The 26,012-nt window shown below is 31.1% G+C and overlaps 1 protein-coding gene and 2 long non-coding RNA genes across 7 annotated transcripts in view; 1 reads left to right on the top strand and 2 right to left on the bottom strand.

Moving 5' to 3' along the window:
- The window catches only part of GABA-B-R1 (gamma-aminobutyric acid type B receptor subunit 1), a 111,957-nt gene that overhangs the window by 33,648 nt on the left and 52,297 nt on the right, over nt 1-26,012 (top strand). For all 4 annotated transcript variants that reach the window (XM_080166598.1, XM_080166588.1, XM_080166605.1 and 1 more), the window contains 4 exons: nt 911-1,042; nt 2,282-2,390; nt 24,653-24,735; nt 25,031-25,100. In XM_080166598.1, the coding sequence (XP_080022724.1) occupies nt 911-1,042; nt 2,282-2,390; nt 24,653-24,735; nt 25,031-25,100 (394 nt within the window). The remainder of the gene's footprint in view (nt 1-910; nt 1,043-2,281; nt 2,391-24,652; nt 24,736-25,030; nt 25,101-26,012) is intronic.
- LOC145323959 (uncharacterized) lies at nt 3,810-13,991 on the bottom strand. The gene is made up of 7 exons (XR_013881152.1): nt 13,268-13,991; nt 9,403-9,688; nt 7,605-7,674; nt 7,027-7,079; nt 5,876-5,949; nt 4,779-5,128; nt 3,810-4,402 (listed from the first exon to the last, which is right to left on the bottom strand). It is a non-coding gene; the product is annotated as an uncharacterized LOC145323959 (long non-coding RNA).
- LOC145323950 (uncharacterized) lies at nt 16,287-19,219 on the bottom strand. 2 transcript variants are annotated; one of them, XR_013881146.1, is made up of 4 exons: nt 19,118-19,219; nt 18,301-18,368; nt 17,314-17,398; nt 16,287-16,581 (listed from the first exon to the last, which is right to left on the bottom strand). It is a non-coding gene; the product is annotated as an uncharacterized LOC145323950 (long non-coding RNA). The 2 variants fall into 2 exon arrangements; XR_013881147.1 differs by lacking the exon at nt 16,287-16,581 and adding an exon at nt 16,925-16,975.

Genomic DNA, 26,012 nt, shown 5'->3' with positions numbered 1-26,012 from the left:
CAGATGCACTACCAAAAAAGAAATAATAAAAAGACATAGTACATATATTTGTGTGTGTGTGTGCTAAATGATTGTTAATTGATTGTCCACAGAAATACAAAGGTACAAAGGAATAGATAATACCAGGGCTCAGCACCTCCATCTTCAGCCGTAGATTTTAGGCTGCATATTAGAATAAAATATACATAAGACTGCGGCTAAGAAAATTAAGCCTTACGTCTGATGCTGAATTAAGATTTGGCTGAATGAAGTGAAAAGAGATACTAAAAAAAATTGCTGCAAATTTTTTTTGGAGTCAATAACATATCCGCAACTGCGGCTGCCAAGCCCTGGATGATACAATATTAATTCATTTGGATTAGTCTCATCTTATTCTTGCCAAAAGCATATAGGACATTTTTTTCCTTTTTTTTGCTGGTAGATTTTTTAATTGTTGTGATTTACTCTATGTACTGTGAGGTTCATCAATGAGAAGATATTAAATATCATAACTAGAAGCTATACATTATGCTATATTTTAACATTTTTACAGATTTTTTTATCATCAAAAACATATTTACAAAGCTTCAATTTAAGATTCGGATGTGTATTTACTCTAAAACACAATTTGCTTGTCAGAAAATCAGCATATAATAAGTTTATAACATAAATGTAAAGGTTGGACTAAATGTGAATAATACATGATTTTTTGTGAATATTCTCTTTGGCAATATTCTCAACTATTGATCTTTTTCCGCTCGCCTTCTTTGCGGTTTTTTCAGTGTGTCCAAAATCAGCCATGTGTCGTCATAAAAATGAGGGAGATGAGTGTAGAAGTGGGAAAGAAAACCCCTAAAAAGATATGGATAATTTTTATGACGCCACATGGCTGATTTTTGAGATTTTAATCAAGAATTTATATATTTTTTAGGAAGCAGAGGAAGTATTTGCTACGACACTTGATGATCTAGAAAGAGAGGCCAAGGCTCAAAATATTGAAATATTCAACAGACAAATTTTCAAGGATGATCCCAGCGCTGCTGTGGCAAATCTTAAAAGACAGGTAAGTCAACGCTAGTGATTTATCAATACTTGTACATCTAAAGTAAGGGGGTTAGGTCTTGTCTAAAAAAGTAAATGACCCATAATAATATGCTAACCCCCCCACCCCTTAATGTTTTTCCCAAAATGAAACATATACAAAAATCCGTCTTTTGGCGAAGCCCGTAACCTAAAATATAATTGATTAATTTTTAGTCTTTTCCTGAATATAACGTTTAATATGCATCGCAGATTGTATTAGACTGTTTTTGAGGAAAATTAACCACATAAATGGGTGAAACCCCTTGTAGATTTTTATTACATTAATCTGTAAAGTGTTTTAGAGTAGACAAAAAACAGAAAAATATTTGTTTTACAGTCCTCAAATTTCAAAGGATTTGTTTTGTAGCTATAACTTTAAAATCCTACTATTTTTTAAAAGTGTGACTGTGTTTCCGCAGTCTGTAAAATGATTCATATCCATAATAAACACTACCAGCACCCTATATCTAGTAGGGGATAGAGCGTTAAGCGAAGGGAATTGGGCAGTTTTTACAATAGTAAATATTTGCAGTTCTGATAAATTTTGTGAAAAAAATTAAAAGAAACTTTTTGAAGACCCAGTGACACACTCTTTTTCCTAAATTAAAACTTTTACATTTCTACATTGTTTTCCTTATTCTAAAATCATAGCAAAGCTAATCTATCGTTGATTGTGTATATTTGTATGTTTGTCTTTAAGTGTTACTATTTTCTTATTTTGCATTTCTCTCTCTCTCTCGTTTTATTAAAACTTTAAATGAATAACCAGTGGCACTTGATACGTTCTAGAGTCGTCCAAAGGATTTTTCCTGTGAACTATAAGTAGCTTTACTAAAAAAAAAGAGGTAATATCGGTATATTCGTTAGCCATATTTCAATTAAATTATTTTTGTGTAAGGACTAAGGCTATACTCTTTAGTTTATTGTTTCATTCTTTTTTTTTTGGGGTGGGGGGGGGATTTGATTAATTTTGTTTTTCTAACAAGAAAGAGGAAAAAAATATAAGATGGTTTGGTTTCATATTACTAACTAATGTCGTTGAATTGATATTTTCCATAGCAGCAAAATAATTTTGATTTGTTCTTGTTAATACAACATGATAATAATTTGTTGGATATCTTTTTTTTGATTGGGTGGTTTGTGTTCTTTCAATTTTAAAAACAGTTAATAAATACAAAGTTTAGCTGTTTTGAATATTTAATTCTTGTTAATGTTGTAGGATGCTAGAATTATTGTTGGATTATTTTATCCCAAGCCAGCCAGAAAAGTGCTCTGTGAGATTTATAAAAGAAAAATGTTTGGACCAAAATATGTGTGGTTTTTCATAGGTAAGATTATATTTTTTTCTTATGAAATGTTATAAAATATCACAATTGATATTTCCGTTTAATGGAAAGTGAACCACATAAAAAATCTCTATATTGACAAAAAACATTTTTTTTGAGGGGAGGAGTCAGAACCGGTTTTATCCAGCAGAAATAAATCTGAGTTGGAGCCATATAGTGAAATGTTCTGATGATTTTTTTATATTATGTAAAAATAAAAATTAAAAACAGGACAATGGAAGATAAATTAATCTTCCTCCAATTATAATATTTCTTGGGCGAATTATTCTCTTCCTCCCATAGAGTATATAATGTTTAGAACCTTGCTCAAATGTTGAATGGTAGAAAAGAGGCCTTATAATAACATAAGCTACCATGAGTTAAAGTCTGAACCATAAAAAATAGCTTTAATTTTGGGGTAAGAAAGGGATGTAGATTAACTTGAGCTCCCTGAGTTGAAAAATGAATAAATGTTGTGACCATGGCAAAATCTTAGCTCTTATAGCGTTTATGTAAAAAAACAACAAGGACAATATAGCAAAACAAGGAAGACAATGGATCGTCTTTTTCCCTTGAACCGATTCTATGAATAACTTGTAGAGTAGCTTTACTAGGGAAAAATCCAACCCATACTTTAAATTATGTATTTTTTTTCTAATGAAAATAAAAGACTATAAAAATATTATCAAAATTAGACAAATCTAAAACAATTTAATATAATTTTTAAGTAAAAAAGCATGTATAAAGACCTATTTATTAAAATGGGGAAATAAGATTTATAAAACGAAGACCCTATAATGAAATGTTAGACAATAACCCTTTTAATAGAATGGTCATAATACAGCTAAAAAATTATTAGCAAATTTTGTCAATAAAAATTAACATTAGTAAAACAATACAAGAATCATAAAATTAGAGGTTTCGTGATAAAAAACTATTAATAACTAAAAACTAAAAGGATGAAAATTTATAAAAATTAAAGAGGATTTTATAAAATCATTACTAGAAAACTAATTTGAAACCAATAGTTTAATGTATTCTTGATGTAAAATAAAATAAGATGTGATCTTGCTAATTTATGAAATGAATATTGTGATTTAGTTGAGATATACACACACCATTAAATGCAAAATCTTAAAAATTAGGTCGCCAATTCCTGATAAAACATAAAAATCAACATAAAAATCAAAATCATCCTTTTTGTCTCTCTTTTCTCCTTAGGCTTCAGGCCTATAAAAGTAAACCTGGAAGAGAGAAACAGTCAGTCGTTATACGGAATTACTATATCACACTGACTCTTTTCAAAAATTCTAAAATTTAAGGGAAGACTCCCTTCTCTTGCTTTGGAATTTTCTGGAGGGTCCTGGCGGCTCAAACTTAGGATTTTTCATTTAAAACATACCTAAAAAATAAAAAGTTTTGTTAGATAAAATTCATAATATCTTGTTAAATAAATTATAGAATATCATTTTGATGTTGGTCAATTGAGATAAATTTAAGGGTAAGGCCTTCTTAGGGCCTAAAAGCTTAGGCATCCGGACGGATAGTTGTCTCCAAGTTTTGTTCTGAAGAGAACTCCTATAAGCGCGGTACGACCATAAGTCGCAAGCCACTACGGGGCTAAATAGGGATAACATAGGGAGATACGGTGGTGGCTCGGCTACCAACGGTTGATTATAGCTTGCTATCTGACGGCCGATACTAACAACCGGATCCTCCCCATGCTTCTGAAGTCCAGGAAAGTTGGAGATCGTTATCTATTCGGACAATTTAACATTTTCGGATTAGAACTCTGAATAAGTTCACGTCTTAAAGGTAGTTTTACTTTGCTAATACTCTGGAAGATCGGTTCGGAGCTAGCCTAGTGATTTTCTTACCTGACAAAGGTACCTAACAAAGAACTTCACGCCTCACGGGGATACAGGCAGCAGAACGGAATATTGTAGTCATGTTCGCATGACTCTAGTAATCACAGTAGATACTTTCAGTCCAAAAGTGTTGGCAAAGTTAGTTACCTAGGAATAAAAAATTCTTAGACTAAATAACAGTATAAAGTTATCAGTAATGTCTTAGTACCATTTTCGGAATAGGGCTTATAAACAAAAGACTATCTCTTAAGTGTATTTGGGTTTAGGATCGGTGTAAAATAATACCACCATTCTAAGGTTAGATATACTTGTCAAACAGGGATTAATGCGTCGCTGATCTGGAAAGGAGACATTGGTGAGAGATTGTAGTCCTGTGAAGTAGTGATAAAGGATTACATTTGTCCCTGGAACCCGGAGGTGACCCATAAAATTGGTTCCGTTACCTACGGATAAACCCAGGTAAGATTTAACTTTTTTTTCTTTTAGGTGGGATATTGGCTCAAGGCCACTAAATAAGTCTTACCAGTAAAGCATCCATAAAAGCACAGCTCTTCATTGACAAACAATCATTCCATGTGTAGTGCAGCAGAGCATAGGCCACGCACAATGGTGCTCCATTTATCTTTGATTTAGGCCTCATTCCATGTGTAGTGCAGCAGAGCATAGGCCACGCACAATGGTGCTCCATTTATCTTTGATTTAGGCCTCATTCCATGTGTAGTGCAGCAGAGCATAGGCCACGCACAATGGTGCTCCATTTATCTTTGATTTAGGCCTCATTCCATGTGTAGTACAGCAATGCATAGGCCACGCACAATGGTGCTCCATTTATCTTTGATTTAGGCCTCATTCCATGTGTAGTACAGCAATAACCTAAAATGGATGATATTATTATTGATCAATTAGAAGATGAAATATTAAATCCTCCACCTTATAATCCAGAATATGAACCTGGATTAAATAATGCAGTAAATCATTATCTAAGACTGGAGGAAATACCTAGTGTTCATGTTAGGCCTGAGATTCACTCAGCAACAGCAATGCTTGTCTTAGGCAATAGGCGACAAAATCGCATATTAAATAGGCCTCAAATACATTTACAAGACACTCCTCCCATACATGAACATGAGCCAAATATTCAAGTAATAAAACTAGAAAATAATGGAAATAAACCCCAAAATAAAAAAATAGTTAAACCAACTTCAGATTTTTCGGGTTATGAGTCAGAATCTAGTTATTATAGTGAGGATTTTGACAGACAAAAAAGTAAAAAACATTCTAAAAAAAGGCCTGACAGAATGTATGATCCACTTAACCCACATGGCAAAGAGGACCAAAGACGCCATGAACAACATCATGATAGACATGAAAATCGTTATAAACACGATAAAGACAAAACTAAGTCAAGTAAAGAAAGACAAAATAAAAGAGACAATAGTGACAAAGAAGACAGGCATAAAGACAGACAGAATTTCTCTATGCCAAGGAGAATGAATAGACGTGGTAACAGTAGTGGTCCTAGCTCTAGTTCTAGCTCCTCAGATACAGAGTTAGATAGAAGGACTCCATCCACCAATAGAGATAACAGAAATAGAGAGACAAGACAAGACAATAACTTACTTGGAAATATGTTCTCCCAGTCACAAATACACATCCTCCAGACACTGTTACAGCAAAATGCTACAGCCACTGACCTAAATACAGCAAAAATAATTAATCTAATACCAAATAATTTAGTGTGGGGCAGTTGTCAACACGAACGTATTCACAGACAAGTCAAAATATTGGGTAAAATCCCACCCCAATATGGAGAAAAAACTAACCCTTACACTTTTTTTAGTACTTTTAAATATTTGGAGGAATATGAGATCCCTTTTACTCATAGTTCCTACAACAATATTCTTATTCACTACTTTAATACAGAATCAAGAAATAAACTAGATATGCTAGAAATAGATCCTAATGCCCTTAGTGCACAGGATTTTGTAAAATCGATCCTAACTACCATAGGTGCAGAATTACTCAACCCGCATGACTATGAGAAACAATTCTACACTTATAGATTCACTGCCGAAGATGAAGACAGACCAAATAAAATAATAATATATTTGGCAGCCATGTTGCAAAAAACAGGCAATAGTCATGAAAATCAAATGGCTAAACTTAGGGAAAAAATATGTACCTATTTGGTACCACCATTACTGCAATCAGCATTTTTGACATCCACTAATGTCCCTTACTTAACTAAAGAAACAATCTTAAGCTGGTTTAGCAATAACAGAAGCTTTTATAACTCAGCCATTGAGAGAAAAAGAAAATTAGACAGACAAAAAAATGCAAATGTAAACCAAGTAGAAAAGGAAAAAACTTGTGAGCATTGCCAAAAGCCTCACTATTCTAGATACTGTTTAAAACATCCAGATGAAGCAGTTAAAAAAGCAAATATGGAATGGTGGTATAAAAAGAATAAAGAAAAAGCTAACAGTATAGTTTGTTTATTGTGTAATTCTGACACCCATGGTAGTGGGGAGTGTTTCACTTTCCCTAATGTCACTACCTCCAAAGAACAATGCCCACGCTGCTTAAATTATGGTGTATCAAGACTATACCATCCATTGTCGGAGTGCAAACTCCCGCCAACAATGGAAAAAAACTAGTAGGGCAGCCGAGTATTTCTCAAGAAAGCAAAAACATACAATTACAGGTAAAAATACCACAAGTTACGGATTCTTGGGACATACCCGGCACCCCTATTCTAGAGAAAACCTCACCATTAAATCAAACTGGTCCCAAATTCAACATCTCTTTGTCCATTCAGATAAACCTGAAAAATTCAGATATTGATTATCAAAATGAAAATATAAAAATTAAGAATGTTGAAGTACTAGAATGTTCGACTACCCAAAATAATGTCAATAATAATACCCAAAATAGTGTAAATAGTAATAATACTAATAAGCTAATAGAAAATATATTAATGGAAAGTCAAACATCTAATACTTCAACATCAAACTGTTCGTCTATAAACAATGATTTTAAAATAATAGAAAACTCTATTGTTAATAATCCAATAGATAAAATTAATCCGCCAATAATTATCAATATAAAAGAAAATGTGACTAACACAAAATTGGATTATATTGGCAAATCCACTAATTACGCGACGGATCAAAAAATAAGTCAAAAAATTGAAAAATTATCTAGCAATAAAATTTCTGTTAATTTGTCTCAACAATTGCTATGCCCAGAGGTACAAATAGACAAAGTCGATTTAGAAAATAATTTGAGGCAAAAAGAGGAAATAGACGAACAGACAAACATCAGTAAAATAGAAAGCAAAGAAAATTACCCTGAGGATTTAGATGAGCAGAAAATTGACTACTGCAAAACTGTACAGTCCTCCTACAACACTGACATATCTGAAAATAATAGAATTAAAGAAAAATCAGATTTTAAAAGTGCATTGTGCATGAAAAATGGGGCCAGAAACACAAAGGCTTTATCATGGCTCCAATATCTAGAAGACTTTCCTTCTCAAAATAAATTCATGACAATCATGTTAGTTCTATTAACAAGTATGGTGATTGGTAGTACTCTTGCGCTATTTGGCTTATTATTTTTTATCAGTGCATACATTAGTATGTCAGATGGGAGATTATTACTCATTGCCCTGACTGAACGAGGAACTAACAGGATTGATATGAATAAGCTTGAAACAAAGCCGGAGTTTAAGCCAATTAAATCAAGCAACCGTTTAATTAAAACCCTAAATAAAATAATTAATGTCTTAAATTATATTAGGGTTTATCTAACTAAAAAGATAAGGTATAAAATAGCCATTATCCAAACGTTTTAAGAATCTCCAGATCCCATTCTTAGAACTATACAATGAGACACAGAGTTTCATTAATAAATTTATAGTATAAATGTATAAAGAGCATATTATTTGATTTCCAATTGCAAAGACCTAGAGCGTTGCAGACGAAAAATAATTCCATTAAATTTTGCTTTCTAAGTATAGCTGTTTAATGCTTTTTACTGCTTTTTTGAAAAAGAAAGGGACAATTTTGTGAAAAATTGTCATTTCTGTCTAAACTTATATGAAGTAACTAAAACTGCCATTATATTCATAATCATCTTTTCCGATTTACAATACTGCATTTTTAAACCTAGTTATTTGTGATTAATAAGACATTTTTTCCAAATGATATATATACTTTGTAGCAAATCAAAATTATCAAGTTTTTAGTGACATCTAGCGACAAATGTAGAACTAATATATAGCAGATGTTCCCAAATTTAATTTTTGCCTGTATTTACGTTGTTTTCGATTATTTTTCCATAAATGGTTGAGCTCTCCCTTGTGGGGGTGACAAATTAACTATGTCCTTATTTCAATTATTGGGTTATTGTCAGGTTCAAGAGATCAATAGATAATTTTCAAAATAATTTTTAACAAATGAACAGTATTTAAACTATACAAAAACAAAATTAACTAGGCAAAATGCAGAAATCATTATAGGTGAAACATAGATGTCCAAGAAAAGGGGTAATGGTGTATTTGTCCCTTACACCCCTCAAGTTTTTTTAAATACCTTACATTACTCCCCTTGAACATATAGAAATCCTCATTGTACCCCCATGCTAAGTAAAAAGCTTGGGCGTCCTTGTATTAACATTAGTTTGCAATTTGCTCTTGGTTCTTTTGCCAGCACCCGGCTGTATTTACATTTTAGAATGATTCAGCTTATGTCAAAGACCCAACCAAAAGTTGTGTAAAAGGTCTTTGAGAAGGGGTGGTTGTTACATATACTATTTATTGCTCTATATACATTACTTTAATTATAAAAGACAAGAAAAAATAATAAAAAGTTTGAACAAGAATAGACATTATTATAATAATAAAGTAGGGCAATTATGTGTGCTTAATAAAATAAATAAATTCAATAGAATATTAAAAAGCTTACAGACGACAATTCTAGTTTTAGAGCAGATATGCTCTCTAGTATTTATCAAGTAGAGACATATCTAGTTATGTAGCAAGCTGCAATATACAATCAAAATTATAAAATAACTCCCCACAAAACTGCAGAAAACATATAACCTAGAGATAAATTTTTCTTGCTTAAAAAACAATAAATTCCTACCTGCCTATACCTCCATTAGTATCCTCAAGCCCTTCACTCTTTTTGGAAATATGTGGCTGGCTAAGCTCGAGCACCACTCCCCATCTCCAAGTCAAAACAGGTTCCTTAACTTCGGAGATACATTTCTTTCAGTCAGCAGGGTAAAAGATACAAATCTGCAGACAAAAACCGGTAAAATCTGCGGAGGTCCCAAGGGAGGAATTTCACAAATAACCAATTTCAGTTCTACTGTTTCTTCAACAAAAACTCGATCCTCCAACCACAGGATATTGAACAGGCATGATACCTAAAAATAAAATACAAGAATTAGTAACAAATAAATAAATAAGCTATTAAATTTTTTTGTAATAATCAGAAAACACCACACAATAATAAATTAGAATGACACCGTACTTTTGAAATAATAATTGGCAAAAACTTACTAACAGAAATGTGTCATCCAAAATTACAAGACCTTATTAAATAAGCATGAACTTAATCCCAAAAGAAATAAAAATTTCCATAAGAAAAGTCTAACTAAATCCAATTTCCATAAATTATGTGTTTATGTAGCAAAATAGTCCAACAAATTTATCATCCATTGTCTTATCCCTTTAGATCCTTGTATAATTAAATCCAATTTTCATTAATTATGAGTTAATGTGTCTTAAACTTCCAACAAAATATCGTCCATTGTCTTATCCCTTAAGATCCCTGAAAATAAGCCTAATTTTAGCTAATAATTTTTATGAAAATGAATTTATAAATTCTGAGGTTTATGACCTAGTTCTGAACACATGTGTTGATTTTTAGACATGTGTGTTAAAAATCGCTCCAAAACATACATTTAATTCAACTTTTTACAAACTTTTAAATACATTAAATTGATTATCTTGAATTTTCAACTACAAATTATACAACATTATAAGACTGAACTGATTAGGCTCTCTATCTGGTATAAGTTTGATTTAAGTTTCACTTTAGACTTAAAGATTTTATCTTTTTTTTTAGGCTTTACTATGATTTTAGGTTTCAGTTCTTTTATTGTATGTCCCCAGCGGGAATTTTGTAGTTTAGGCGAGCGCTAATTAACCCATAAAAAGTTATCTCTATCCTATCTCTAAATTGATAATCTTGCAATTTTTAAATATTTTCTGCCTATACTTTTTCCTAAAAAATACAAAATAAATAATCTCCAAGTATCCTCAAACCTCATATAGTAATCTAGGAAAAAATATTATTCGTCGCATCGTATTATAGACAGTTTCCCGCTGACATTAAAATGAAAAATTGCTAAATTAATTTTTAATTAAGTATTGGTTGAAAATTATGTACAATTCGATGCTATATACTAGCTTTAACATGGCTGAGAACCGGTTAAAATCCATCGGGAAATAATTGGATTCAAAGCAATTTTTACATATCCTGCTATCCCTGAACCTATAAAATGTTAATTTTTTTTGTAGCATGTAACTGAAAATGTTTAAATAAAGGCCTTTTGATTATGTATGGCAGGATAAAGGATTTCTATAGCATTAAAATAAAGGACTTCTCATCGGATTATCAAACCTTAATATCTCAAGAATAATCCCAAAAATAGGGAAAAAAGAATTCTTATTTCACTAAAAAACGAAATTTTCTACTTAATTACCCAAGATATGAAATTTTTTCTAGATGCAAAGGATTTGCAATTAATTGCTTTTTTTATGCAAATTAGAAAAAGTATAAGAATGAACAACATTATTATTTAATTTCCAGTACCACAAACTCAAAAAACAGGAATGTCCAAGTAAGTTAAATTGGCCCATTTCTCTCCCATATATATAGTTAAAATTGTTAAATAATAAAGGCGAAATATTTCAATTAAAACTGTCTGACAAAGACTCAAATTTAAATCTCCTACGTGGATTTCTATTGTTAAACAAAAAGTAAACTGTTTGACAGTTATTTTTTTTCCTTAACTGTAAACCGATTTTAAAAAAACATAACCCTAGCATTGATAAAAAGGACATTAGCATGCTACACTATCTCTGATTTTCATCTTTTATAGATAGAGGGGTAGTTTTGTCAATAATACGAAATTAAAATATGACATTTTATCAGATGTGTATCCACAGTATCCTAGCAAGATTCCACCTGACTTGGACTGGAATATTCACCAACAGCCATAATACCAGAAATACCTAATAAGAAGCTACGGATCTCATAACCTGTTACAGCATTAACCTGAAGAAACTCACTGGTCTTAAACAGTAAACACCTTACTGTTGCTAACTCTACAACACCATCAAAATACATAATTTTAATGTAAATCATTACATTTTTGAGCTAAGGATTTTGACAACGGGGGTCACGCGCGCCCGGTAGAAAAATATCACAAGCAAAAGTATCAAACTCCTTGTTTACATTGTATTCAGATTTGTAAAAAATATCTTAATTTTATACTTTTTCCTAATTTTTCACACATTGATATCAGTAGTCTTATAGCAAATCTTGTCCAAATTTTTACAATAGTTGGGTAGTGTTAGAGATAAAAATCATAGCTGTAGTCGATGTTAAAATAAGAGATAGCATTGTGGCAAGCTAAAATGATTAACTATTAACAACCTTTCGTTCTTCTATAAGCTAATTAAAATATTGTTCATACTTTTTACAGCACTAAGCATCTATGGCATTGTAAAAGGTTTTAAGAACCTAAATATGAGTTTAAGCTTTTCCCTAAGAATATTCTTATAGGGGCGCAGCCAATAGTTGTATCATTGTGTAAAGAATAGGGCCTTTATGCTTTGAAACATGTATCTCTTAGGATGTGTAGATAAAATGGCGAGTTTTTTTGTATATTTTTGGCCTAAACAAAGAATATTTCTGAATGCAGTTTATTTTTTGAAATTAGTTGTTTATGGAAAGTAAATTGAATTTTTATAGTAAAATTTGAAAAACTTTATATGATAAAAACTTTTCTGAGGGTTCTAATATTATTAAACTGATAGATAGTAAATTAAGGAAATGCTTTGCTCCGAAATAATATAATTAAAATTTTTGTGTAAATGCATAAATATAGTGTTGAAAAAAGTTGACACATGTCAAGATAGAAAACAGACCTCATCAAAATTATTTTAGTTTTTAATTAAATAATGCGTATTTTGAAAGTACAACTTGCAATATTTAAACACACACACGCAAGCCTAAGATAAATTAATAACAATTTCTAAGATTTAGGACAACTTAATCTTAAATTACTTTCTAACATTTCTTGAAAGCAATTTTTAAATCGATTTGCCTTAAAAATAAATTTTTTTTTCTTATTCTCTTTAAAATAGGAAGATAAAAACGCCGAATAATTTTTCTGTCAATTTTTGGCAAAATAATAGACAATTATTGGAAAAATTCGTTTTCGTGCGCATAAAAACAATCAAAATTTTTGCGTAATAGAATAGGTTTTAAGCTATTTTTGTAATTTTTTCATTTCTTTACATATCCTCAGTGTTTATGGTACGATTTCCAGATTTTTTTTTTAGTTGCAAAATAAAATTTCCTGTTGTTTAAAGAAAACAGACATGACGATCAGACTTCCTTTTTGCAGGTTTTTGGCTATTTCTATATTTTTTACATTTTCCCCCATATTTTTGGTATTTTTGGACCAGTCTTAAAACTCATTAAGATATCATGATCAAAATAATTCTTCCCATAGTTATGAGCATCCTTTATGTAAGTTACTTTGACCGACAACATTATATAAAAACAAGTTTTAGTGTTTATTTTACCCAACAAATCAATTAATAAATACACTACAAATCTACTTGTAAATATTACCATCAATGACCTTTTTGTGTTTCGCTATTTATAGATGTTGTCATCCTTGTTTTGCTACATTTAAAATATTTACTTCACTTATAAATCTTCTTTCTTGTAAATTTATACATAAAAAGTTACAATTGCTAAGCCATAAAATTTTAAACTTTTAAAATGAACAAAAAAAAATATAAGGTCATTTAAAAACAAATGGGAAACTACACATATATGTTTTAAAGCAGCAATTTTACACACCACAACTCAGCTGTTTCCCAAGCCACTTAGGCGGAACACACACGCAGGCTATATAGCTCTAAAATACATTATTCAACATCTAACAATAGGCACACACACACACAGCCTAGTTAGCTGTAGAGTACACTTTGCTAGGCCACTAAACTACACGCACAACCAGTGCCACCTAGGCACACACACACACACAGCCTAGCTAGTTGTAGAGTACACTTTACCAAACCCCTAAGCGACACACAAAACTAATGCCGCCTAGGCACACACACACACAGCCTATTTAGCTGTAGAGTACACTCTACCAGACTAAACAGCGACAAGCACACACCTGCCCACTTAGCTGAGAAAAAATTAAATGAGAAAGCAGAAATCAGCTGCCTATTTTTCTTCTAACCAAATCGGTTACACACATACACTAGCCTGGATAGCTAAAAAGCTAACAGCTGAAATAAAACAACACTATTAAAACAAACTTACAAAAAACTCTAAATTAAGAAAATATCAAACAAGCTGGATGGCACATGCACATTTCACACAACATAAAAATAAAATCAACATAAATAAACTAAAACTTTACTTATCAATATTTTTTTTACACACACCTTGATTTTTCACCTTACACGACACTCCTTAATAAAAACAAAACACCAAAGCTATCAGTATAAAACAAAAAAGCGATATTAATTCTTTCTCTCTTTCTCTCGACCCCTCTCTTTATCACTTTCTTTCACTCTTGTCTTAAATCTATAAGTCAAAAGGCCAATGTCTCTTATGTCAATTACTCTATAGAAAGACAGAAAATAATGCCTTATATGTTTTATACAGAATGATAATAACAAAATAAATTTAAGTTTTTAAAATATAAACCACCCTCCCAACTCCCAACAAAATGAACTGAAAAATAAAGCAGCTAATAAAAATCACTCTCAAATTTATCTCTAACTTATTTTAAAACCCCTCCAATTGAGCGAAATTTTTTTTTGCAAAGGGGGAGAAGTTATTTTGCTAAGCAAATAACTATCTAATTATAAATATATCAGTCACATATTCTGTTTACATTAAACAAAGCCTAATCTTTTTGCTTCACCTAAAATAAGAATAAGCATGCATGTATCTTATCCCCCAAAAAATAATTAAGGGGTCTTTTTTTAGCTTCACAATCCTATAAAAAGGGATGGGAGCACCATAGGCCCTAAAGGACCAAAATAGAAGCAAAAGGAACACTTACCTAGAAAATCAGTGTACAGGCTACTCCGTCTGCAATCAAATATAGGGCGGTCTTTCACCAGTTACTTGATCAGCAATGCAATGTTGGAACCACAGTTGTTGTATTAAAACTGGGAGCCGAGTAGATATGACTGAATAAACAGAAAAAATAAATATTAAATCAAGCTAAAAAATATTCTACAAAATATAAGCTGTAAATAAGATTATTTAAAAAAGAAAAGCACACAGAAAATAAGCCAAAAGACATTCAAACTTATAAATTACATCTAAAAATCTTAGGATCTAATTATTAGCACTATCCTCTGGTTCTACTCTTGTTCAGAATACTTTTTTTCTCATCATAAAATCCATTATAAATATATAAACCATTTTTTTTATCAAAACTTATATAATATCATAAACTACGAACAAATAAAAATATTTTAAATTAACACCTATCTAAAATAAGACTAAATGATAATATCATTACCTCATAACCGCTATCTTGAGTAAATTTTGCTCACTGATTGCGAGATGGTTGCATTAAAAACCTCCCCATTAAGAAAACGACAAATCAACTGAAAAATAAGAACAATTAAAAGATATTAAAATAGCTATACAACTTTAGAATAATCAATCTTTTAAGTATCGGTCTAATACTCAATATGTTTATTACTTATATTATTAAAAAAGCTATAATTTAAAAGTGGAAGAGAATGTTGCTCTTATTCCAGGAATAAAGTAAAAAAATTTGGCAAGGTGTCTAATCACGTTGTCATCGGTGTGCGGTGCATAAATCTGAAAAAGCGTTTTTTTTCTTTGCTCAATAATCTTTAAAAATTGGAAGAAAAAACAGCTTTTTGGACCACAACACTACCACACCACCTCCTAAATTAAATCTAGATATCCATGTTTTTAAAAAAGTGAAGCTATGATAGATACACACTCTACTACTTTGATTGAAACAATAATAATAATTAATAATTTTATTTCAGGTTTCTAACTCTTTTATTATAGGATAACACCAGAAAAAACAGCTAGTAATCATCAATTTCCTAGGATCCGAAAATGGAGAACCATATCAGTCTCATACTTGAGACAAAAAACCAACGAATGACTGTTAAAGACTAAACTACTAAAGACTTCAAATATTTTGAAATGGTCCATTTTTATCTCTACCTAACAAAAATATTCAAAAAAGAAGACGGCATTTAAAAGTTTCGATATCTTCAATCAACCTTTTTCTCCCCTGTAAAGAATATTAAAAAACTTTCTTTTTTTCAACCATCAGGGAAATAGGGATAGGAAACTCAACAGAGAGCTGAAAAATTTAGGTGAAAAACACTCAAATAATATATATTTCCCATTCATAATTTACCCATTACATGCAATGATATACTTACTTTGTATGTGTACCACAACCCACTAGTTGGAGATGTAGCAGTGCGGCAGGTGTCCCAGAATGAACAGCTGACAGTGGAGCAGTCAGGGAAGCTTTCAATACTCGTTTATTCAGGTGGAATACAGCGGTTCCAAACAACCTAAAATAAAATAACAAAATTAGGTTGTTATAAATGAACTACAAATAAAACAATAAAGTATAATACATAAATAAAATACTAAAGTTTGCATTGCTTTGTTAATTTCTTTTTAAAGTCTTTTTTCGATTTAGGGCTTTTCAGAATAGTGCATTTCATTAAAACAATCCAATGGTTCATTAGTCAAAGAATGAAAAACTTACTTACATAATTAGGTGATATTTGGATAGGCCGCAATCTACACTATAACTTTGATTCCAAATTTCATTAGGTAGCTAACCAATCAACAACATTTTACCTATGGTTCTTCGTGCTCAGGCTTTCCTTCTGATCCATCACGAGGGGCACCAACAAAGTTCTCCACTAGAGATGGGGAGGGCAGATCCACTCTTCTTAGGTTCAGCTAATTCCAGGCCTTGATAATATCAAATTAAGCCCAAACTTTTAATGGACTACAATGCTTTTAAAGTTAACTTGGAGGCTGTTACGGTACCCATTTATTGGTTCTTTACAATTAAATAGGAACAGTGAATTCAATGGAATCATATCTTCAATTTTGGTTTAAATGAAATCTTTGCATGTACGGCTTCGCTGGGTAAATGAACTGACTATTTTAATATTTGTTTTACCTTGTATCTCCGCAGAGACAGTTTAACATTACATTTTGAAAACTTTTTCACGATAGTTAATTTAACCAATCTTTTCTTAAAAGAAACAAAATAAGTTGTTGAAAACTACTAAAATTGGAAATAAAAAAGTTCAAATTGTTTTTATAAATGCTTTGAATTGATTTAAATGCGTATTCTGTACTAAAAAATAACAATTTTCTTTAAGTTTTTATGTAGACTGTTTTCCCTTGCTTTTAGTAAGATGGCCGACGGGCGACGTTAGACTGATACAACGAATATAGAGATTTGAACCTTTTGCGCGTCATAGGTTAATCACATATATAGATTGGATAATATTTTTCTCATTTTTATTTTCTACAAAATTAAATATTCTTTGCTAAAAATGAATTTGAAAATAAAAATGGCTTTTGCATTAAACAATTACATTTTAGTATAAATTTAAGTTTTGTAAGTAATTAACATTATTTCCGACACTTAATTTTTGCTCTGTGGTGAAGAAATAGGTTGCGTGACTTTACCTTGACATATTTTAAATTATTAAACTTTAGTCTTGTTAGGGAAGCCTTCTCTCAGTCTTCGTGGGGTGATTTGACTGGATTCCTCCTAAATATAAAAACAGTATGGCTACCAGGGAAACTTATACTTGTATTAATAATAAAAGAATTAAGACTCTATGACAATCTCTCAATATTTAATGCCTATTTTGGGAACTTTCTGATGACTCATGACATCGAGAGATTGAAACTAATAAGTGAGAACAAAACTGGGAATATGCTATTGCTTGAAATTTATGCAATAGCAACTAACTTTAGGGTCTTTTTGACTGTATAGTCGGGTTTTTAGCTATTTTTTTTTATAAAAGGACTTTTTAAGAGTTTATTATTTATATCTGAAAGGATCTAAGTAATTTTTACAAAATTAGAACCGACTATGAGATAAATGTAAAATACTTCATATACCTACTAGCGGTTACGCCCTTAGAAGCCTCTAGGGGCAATTAATGTGTGAGGTCTTTTCACCCATAATAGTTTACAACCTTCCATAGACATATAAGAAGCTTCATTGTAAAGGTGAACCATATCGGTTCAGGGGTTAGCGAGATCTTTCGCTACAGACAAAAAAGGCTTACTACTTTATAAAATAGGATAAAATCAATAAAATATGTAGCTTTTGCTAACGCGTAAAAAGAACTATAACAGTTTAAATAAAACTACTCTATAACTAGATATGGAAATAAAATAAAATAACAAAAGTAATTGTTGGAAAAATATTTGGCCCATAACAAATAAACTGAAACAACCCAGCTGCTCTTTAAAACAATTTCCCAAGAAGTTGATGTGGACCTTATATTTTTTTCAACACACATAATGTTATATAATGTACAACTAGTAGAAAGGAGATGAATATAACGAGGCTATCATATTTGTCCACTTGACATTAGTTCAATATAGTAAAACTAGTGTTTTAAAGGTCAAAAATAAAAAAGTTACAAATTTGATACTTACCAAAAATTGAGAGCCCAAACTACGACTACAATCAAGAACAAAAAACAGCCAAACTACTGCAAAAGGGCCTGAAAAAATAAGAAATTCAATTTTTAGATCTAATCAAAAAAGAATAAATCCAATTTTTAAAACACATAAAATTCAATCATTGATAAATAATTATGTTCAGGTCATAATGCAGGAATATGATTGCAATTTTATGGAAAACAACATTTTAAAAATATTGTTTCTTTAAAAATACATATAAAATTTAGTCTAAAAAACATCTGTTTAGTGAGAGATAAAGGAAGGACTAAATATTATATAATAAAAACGTAGCATAAGATTAATGACCTTAAAAAACGAACTTTCGAATAAAACAGTAATAAAATGACCAAATTTGTATAAAAGATAATTAATTAATGGAATGTCTTTCTATTTTTTTAACTCTTCCCGATAGGAGTGGATTAATATCTAAGAGATAAAAAATATATAGACAAATAATATAATGATGTAAGAATAATTTATCGCATCGTGTTATAGACAGGTTTTCTCTTACATTAAAATGAAAATATATAAGTATAAAACCAGTTTTGTTGAACTCTAGGGGCTGAAGGTATTAATTTTTTTTAATATTCGTGGGAAGTTGTCTGTAATACGATGCATTTCATGACTTTTAGAATGGGTGAGAGCTGGTTCAAATACAGCGGATATTAATCGGTTTCGAAGCCGAATGTCCATTGTCTATGAAAACCTCTTGGTTTAACTTGCTAAATAGTCGACGCATGAAAAGACATTAAATTATAGCTTTAAAAAACATAAACAAAATTTAGTTTACCAGTAATAGTGTGCTTATTTCTTCTTTAGTCAATTCTTTATCATTTCAAAACTAAGCACATTTTCACCATGGCAACACCCGACATAAAGCAAGATAAATCTAAGATATTCACAATGTTTATATTAAACTAAGATTTTCATATTTATCATATCACGAAGGCTCTTATTAAAATTTATCACCAATTTTTAGGGAAAATGACAAATTATAGCAACAAATGATCTAGCTTTTCTTATTACTATTTCTCACTTTAAAGTGAGCATAAAAAAGCAACTTTTAACTCGTATATTTCCTTATTTTATGTTTAAAAAATGTTTTTAGCTTGTAGTCTAAAACCTATACAGTGTCGCCATGCGGTAAATAAGAACTACTCAAATTTTAGCGCGGCATCCATAAATTAGTGCGCTCACCAATGTAGGTAAGACGACATTAATGTTTTGGTATAAGTTTTTAAGAGCCTTCAACTTTTAATGTAGTACATAAAGATATTAATTGAAAAATAACTTAAAATCATGTCTTAAAGCCATAATATTATATAAAAAAAAAATTCGTCTGTGCCAAAAAACACAAAAAAATTATTAAAATAGTAAACAAATAATATTCTATGATTTAAAACACCTCAAAAACAAGGCTGTATGAAACACGAGTCATTTTTAGCCTCTTGAACGTGTTATAATCGAGCTTTTCTTTTGAGGGGGGTACATGGATCGTCTTTTTCCCTTGAACCGATTCTATGAATAACTTGTAGAGTAGCTTTACTAGGGAAAAATCCAACCCATACTTTAAATTATGTATTTTTTTTCTAATGAAAATAAAAGACTATAAAAATATTATCAAAATTAGACAAATCTAAAACAATTTAATATAATTTTTAAGTAAAAAAGCATGTATAAAGACCTATTTATTAAAATGGGGAAATAAGATTTATAAAACGAAGACCCTATAATGAAATGTTAGACAATAACCCTTTTAATAGAATGGTCATAATACAGCTAAAAAATTATTAGCAAATTTTGTCAATAAAAATTAACATTAGTAAAACAATACAAGAATCATAAAATTAGAGGTTTCGTGATAAAAAACTATTAATAACTAAAAACTAAAAGGATGAAAATTTATAAAAATTAAAGAGGATTTTATAAAATCATTACTAGAAAACTAATTTGAAACCAATAGTTTAATGTATTCTTGATGTAAAATAAAATAAGATGTGATCTTGCTAATTTATGAAATGAATATTGTGATTTAGTTGAGATATACACACACCATTAAATGCAAAATCTTAAAAATTAGGTCGCCAATTCCTGATAAAACATAAAAATCAACATAAAAATCAAAATCATCCTTTTTGTCTCTCTTTTCTCCTTAGGCTTCAGGCCTATAAAAGTAAACCTGGAAGAGAGAAACAGTCAGTCGTTATACGGAATTACTATATCACACTGACTCTTTTCAAAAATTCTAAAATTTAAGGGAAGACTCCCTTCTCTTGCTTTGGAATTTTCTGGAGGGTCCTGGCGGCTCAAACTTAGGATTTTTCATTTAAAACATACCTAAAAAATAAAAAGTTTTGTTAGATAAAATTCATAATATCTTGTTAAATAAATTATAGAATATCATTTTGATGTTGGTCAATTGAGATAAATTTAAGGGTAAGGCCTTCTTAGGGCCTAAAAGCTTAGGCATCCGGACGGATAGTTGTCTCCAAGTTTTGTTCTGAAGAGAACTCCTATAAGCGCGGTACGACCATAAGTCGCAAGCCACTACGGGGCTAAATAGGGATAACATAGGGAGATACGGTGGTGGCTCGGCTACCAACGGTTGATTATAGCTTGCTATCTGACGGCCGATACTAACAACCGGATCCTCCCCATGCTTCTGAAGTCCAGGAAAGTTGGAGATCGTTATCTATTCGGACAATTTAACATTTTCGGATTAGAACTCTGAATAAGTTCACGTCTTAAAGGTAGTTTTACTTTGCTAATACTCTGGAAGATCGGTTCGGAGCTAGCCTAGTGATTTTCTTACCTGACAAAGGTACCTAACAAAGAACTTCACGCCTCACGGGGATACAGGCAGCAGAACGGAATATTGTAGTCATGTTCGCATGACTCTAGTAATCACAGTAGATACTTTCAGTCCAAAAGTGTTGGCAAAGTTAGTTACCTAGGAATAAAAAATTCTTAGACTAAATAACAGTATAAAGTTATCAGTAATGTCTTAGTACCATTTTCGGAATAGGGCTTATAAACAAAAGACTATCTCTTAAGTGTATTTGGGTTTAGGATCGGTGTAAAATAATACCACCATTCTAAGGTTAGATATACTTGTCAAACAGGGATTAATGCGTCGCTGATCTGGAAAGGAGACATTGGTGAGAGATTGTAGTCCTGTGAAGTAGTGATAAAGGATTACATTTGTCCCTGGAACCCGGAGGTGACCCAACAACATCCATAAAAGCGAAGCACTGAAAAATCAGATCAATCGGATTATTAAATCACATAAATTGTTAAAAAAGTAAAAAAAATCAACATGTTTAAAATGGACGTACGGACATTCTGGTAATGATTATAGAGTTGCTACGCTTTCTAAATCGTACCTAACTACTACAGGAATCACCATGCAAAGTTTGAAATCAATAGGACAATTCTAACATGCCTAAATTATCGAAAAAAGCTATCCGTTACGGACGGACGGACGGACGTACGGACGGACCGACCCTAATTATAGAAAAGCTTCGCTTTTAAAAATAATAATCTTAACTAGTTAATGTCCATTATACTTATTGTATTCATAACCCTTCAGTAGATATCATATAACCAATTCGAGCTAATCAAATTTAGTCTTTTGATATAGTGTGATATCTAAATTGGCTCCTTTAATTATTATACAGTGTGTTTTTTTTATGAGCACTTTTTTGAAAGCAATTTTACCCCACTTATAGTTATCAGAATTTAATGATTAATGGCTTATTTTCTTCGTTTTTTAAGGGAAATTATGAAACAACCAAAAAAAATTACAGTTATTGTTGAAAAAGTACAGTAAAGTTGAAAATTAAAAACTTAGGTGACAACATCTAAAAATGGTTTTAGCGCATTTTTCTTATGCTCAAAATTGGATTTTCAGTAGTCGACTTTGGGGGGCCAGTACTTTCTCCCTGATTGAGATATGGCCTTTAAACTTTAACCTATTCTAGTACATGTCCCCAATAGTATCTGTATAAATGTATAGCTCTATGTCTCAACTTTAAAGCGTTTTGCAGCCATTCTTGCAAAAGGTAGAATATTTGAACATAAGAAAAATGCGCTAAAACCATTTTTAGATGTTGACACCTAAGTTTTTAACTTTCAACTTTACTGTACTTTTTCAACAAAAACTGTAATTTTTTTTGGTTGTTTCATAATTTCCCTTAAAAAACGAAGAAAATAAGCCATTAATCATTAAATTCTGATAACTATAAGTGGGGTAAAATTGCTTTCAAAAAAAGTGCTCATAAAAAAAAACACACTGTATATTTATAATAAGACCAAGAATATGAGTAAATTTTAGTTAAAAGCAAAACTTATTATAAATCATTTGGTTCTATAAGAACTCCTAGTTATGCATTTACATTAAATTCATACACTACACAGTCTTTTCAACAAAGAGTATAATAGATGAAGAGTTAGGTAACTCACTCTACGTTTTAAAAGCAGACCGTATGTGTCTGTGTGTGTGTGTTTGTGTGTCCTCACCGAAGGATCTCGCTAACCGCTGAACAGATCGGGTTCTCCTTAACAGGGTAGCTTCTCATAGGTCCCGGGAAGGTTTACAACTATTTTCAAAAAAATGAAAAATCCCCCCTCCGAAATTTTTTTATTCATTTTTTTACTAAAATTAAAAATGACTCTCTCCTCCTCAAGTGCCCCTAGAGGTCTCTAGGGGCGTAGCCGCTAGTAGCTAATATTGCATCAAAGAAAATGGAATCTAAAATTATTACTACTTTCTGAATGGATATATAATTCGTGGATATAGTAAGTGATTATGGTATACCCTGATAAAATGTTTCTCCAAGCTGGCCAATTTAACGGTACCTCCCCCCTCCCCCTTTTGAATCTATCCCATACCCGATCCCCTGACCATTGAGGAACATATTGACTAATGACTCGATATCCACTTATTCTATATCCATAATTACCTGTATCATTAGATTAGGCCCATATAATATCAGCATTACAGTATATCTAAATAATTGTTGCACAATCTATGGACACGACTGTTCTTTTTCAACCGCCGTTATTATTCTATAGATTTTTCACAAGATCTGGTGCAGAAAATCTGTATATGGATTTACATATACAGATTTTTTTCAATCATTTTTTTCTTGCACAAAATTGAACACTTGAAAAAAGTGGCCAACACAACACACGAAAAGGTAGAGATTTGATATATTTTTAATTTAGGGTTTAATGTATTATTTAAGCTTATAAATTTAAACTTTGTATGGGTCCTGGGTTGATTCAAGGTCTCGATGCCCTGTCTTCATTATGAAAAATATTTTGTTATACATATATTAATTTAATAAAATCTTTAACCCTGTCTCAGAGTTTATGTAAAATTTGTATGTAGTGATCAGCAGCCGCGCCTTTTAAGCAGCGAATCATCCAATGTAGGCCGACTAGACTGTAGCTGCAAATTGTTGAAATATAGCACCTTTACTACGACTTTGAATGGTTCAGTAATGCTTTGATTGTGGAAGAAAACGACTGCGGCTGTAATATGACCATCTAGTGACTGTTGCTTTGGCTGCGGATTGTCCAAAACTGAAGGAACAGATGCGACTTATTAGAAAATGCAGTATTAGCGGATGCGTACTCAGATCCTTGTTAGAGATATGATAATTTACATATTATTTGGATTTGGGAAGAAAGTAAATTTCTGAATTTTATTACAGTTTACATTCACATTAAAATTATGTAGACTCACAAATAATATTTATTACATTTTCTTTCTTATTTATGGAAAATTCTAAAGGAAAGGGAACATCACAATTTTTTATTTATAGATAAATATAAACTTATATTTTATTCAATTCTAATCAAACCTTCTTTGATCATAATTTCATATTCTAACAAAAGCTAGACGTTTGGTCCAGGCTTAGTTTACAAGAAATCTTTAAAATTATTGCAGAAGCCTATTTCTTAAAAAATCACATTTTCACACTCTGCCAAAGAAAATAACTCTAAATATCATTGACACGTAAAGGAATATATCTAGATATAGATTGGAACTCATTAATCGACGAATTAATCGAAAATTTGAAAAATTAATTAGAAAAGCGTTGAATAGTTTTGATGGAAGAATAGGGAAATAGTTATTTCTCGCATCGTATTATAACCGGCTTTCCGCAAATATAGAAGGTACAATTATGAGATTAAAACTAGTTTTTTTAGCCCCGAGGTGACGAAGTTGCTATGAGGATGATTGGTTTTTAAGGAAAACCAACTTAAAAACTATTAGAATAGCTTAATATGAAAAAAAATAAACTCTTGTTTGATTTAGGTTGGTATGAAGATGATTGGTTTAAAAGAAAATCCTACCTGGAAGAAGAAAAAATTGAGTGCACTCAAGAACAAATGATTGAGGTAGGATTTTAGTATTATAACAAGGATGAAAACGATTTATATTCAATGTAGCGAAGCCCAATTAAGAACTAACATTTCTGGTTTTTTAATTAGTAAGCAATTAATAATTGCTTTACATTTATCAAGAATTCTGTTAAAAATAACTAAAATTTGCCACTCTGACACAACCGACACAAAAATAAAAGTTTGACCCGTTAATTAACACAAAAGAACATAGGATTAACTAAAACTTAACTTAAAGAACGCAAAACAGAAATCTAGACTAATCATATTAATATAACTATTTATGTTATAGGCTGCTGAAGGACATTTTACAACTGAAGCTTTGATGTGGAATCAAAATACTCAAGAAATAACAGCTTCAGGTACAATTAAGGTTGCTAGATAAAGGAGGTATGGTTTAGAAAGAGACCCGAGGTTTTAGGGTTAAAAACTGTAGTAATGATAAAAATTTTGGTAAAATTTTATAAAATCTTCATGTTTTATAGTTCAAGAAGCTGTAAACGGTTGTACTGATACATCAACTATTTTAAAGGCACTTTACTTTTCGCCCAGATAAGTTTCCCCTCTCTAAGCAAGATTAAAACTTCAAGATTTTTGACCTGTTGATTTTTATATGAATATTGGGAGGCACCAACCATTCTACCCTATTGGCATGTAGATGATAGAAAGCAATTAGTATGTTACAGGGAAATATAATTTCTACTTATGAAAAAAGCAAATAGGGGATGGAAGGGGTTACATGCAGGGATAAGGGATAGGAAACCTGGCCATAAATTAGGTCTCGGCCTGGTTTTGAAAGGGATCATGCAACTTTTACCATTTGCCTAATTTAATGACCTTACTGGCGGACGGCTCATATTGGCTACCGCTCTAAACCAATAGTGTTCTGTGATTTGGGCTTGTTTTGTATCAACCAATCACCAATTGGTGGAGCCAATTGGTGATTGGTTGATATAAAACAAGCCCAAATCACAGATGGCGGAAATTTTAGAAGCAGACAATTCCAGAAAAAATAATGATTTCGTCTGCTACAAAAAAATAAATATAAATGGTGTTAGATCACATTAGTTTAATTATTAAATCTGCTTAGAGTTAAACATTAAAAAAGGGCCACATAGAAAAAAAAAATAACGGGATTATTTTTTTGGAAAGAAGGTAGCTACGAATTTTCATTTGGTAGTTTATAAATTAGATGTTGTATTTTGAATTTTAAAAATTTAGTACAGATTTGATACAACACCTTCACCCTAATTTTTGTACAATACAACACAGTA

Source organism: Acartia tonsa, chromosome 1 (assembly GCF_053477335.1).
Source record: "Acartia tonsa isolate MP-2025a chromosome 1, ASM5347733v1, whole genome shotgun sequence".
Classification (NCBI taxonomy): Eukaryota; Metazoa; Arthropoda; class Copepoda; order Calanoida; family Acartiidae; genus Acartia; species Acartia tonsa.
Note: the sequence above shows the minus strand (reverse complement) of the source record. Positions and strands in the feature narration are given on the sequence as shown.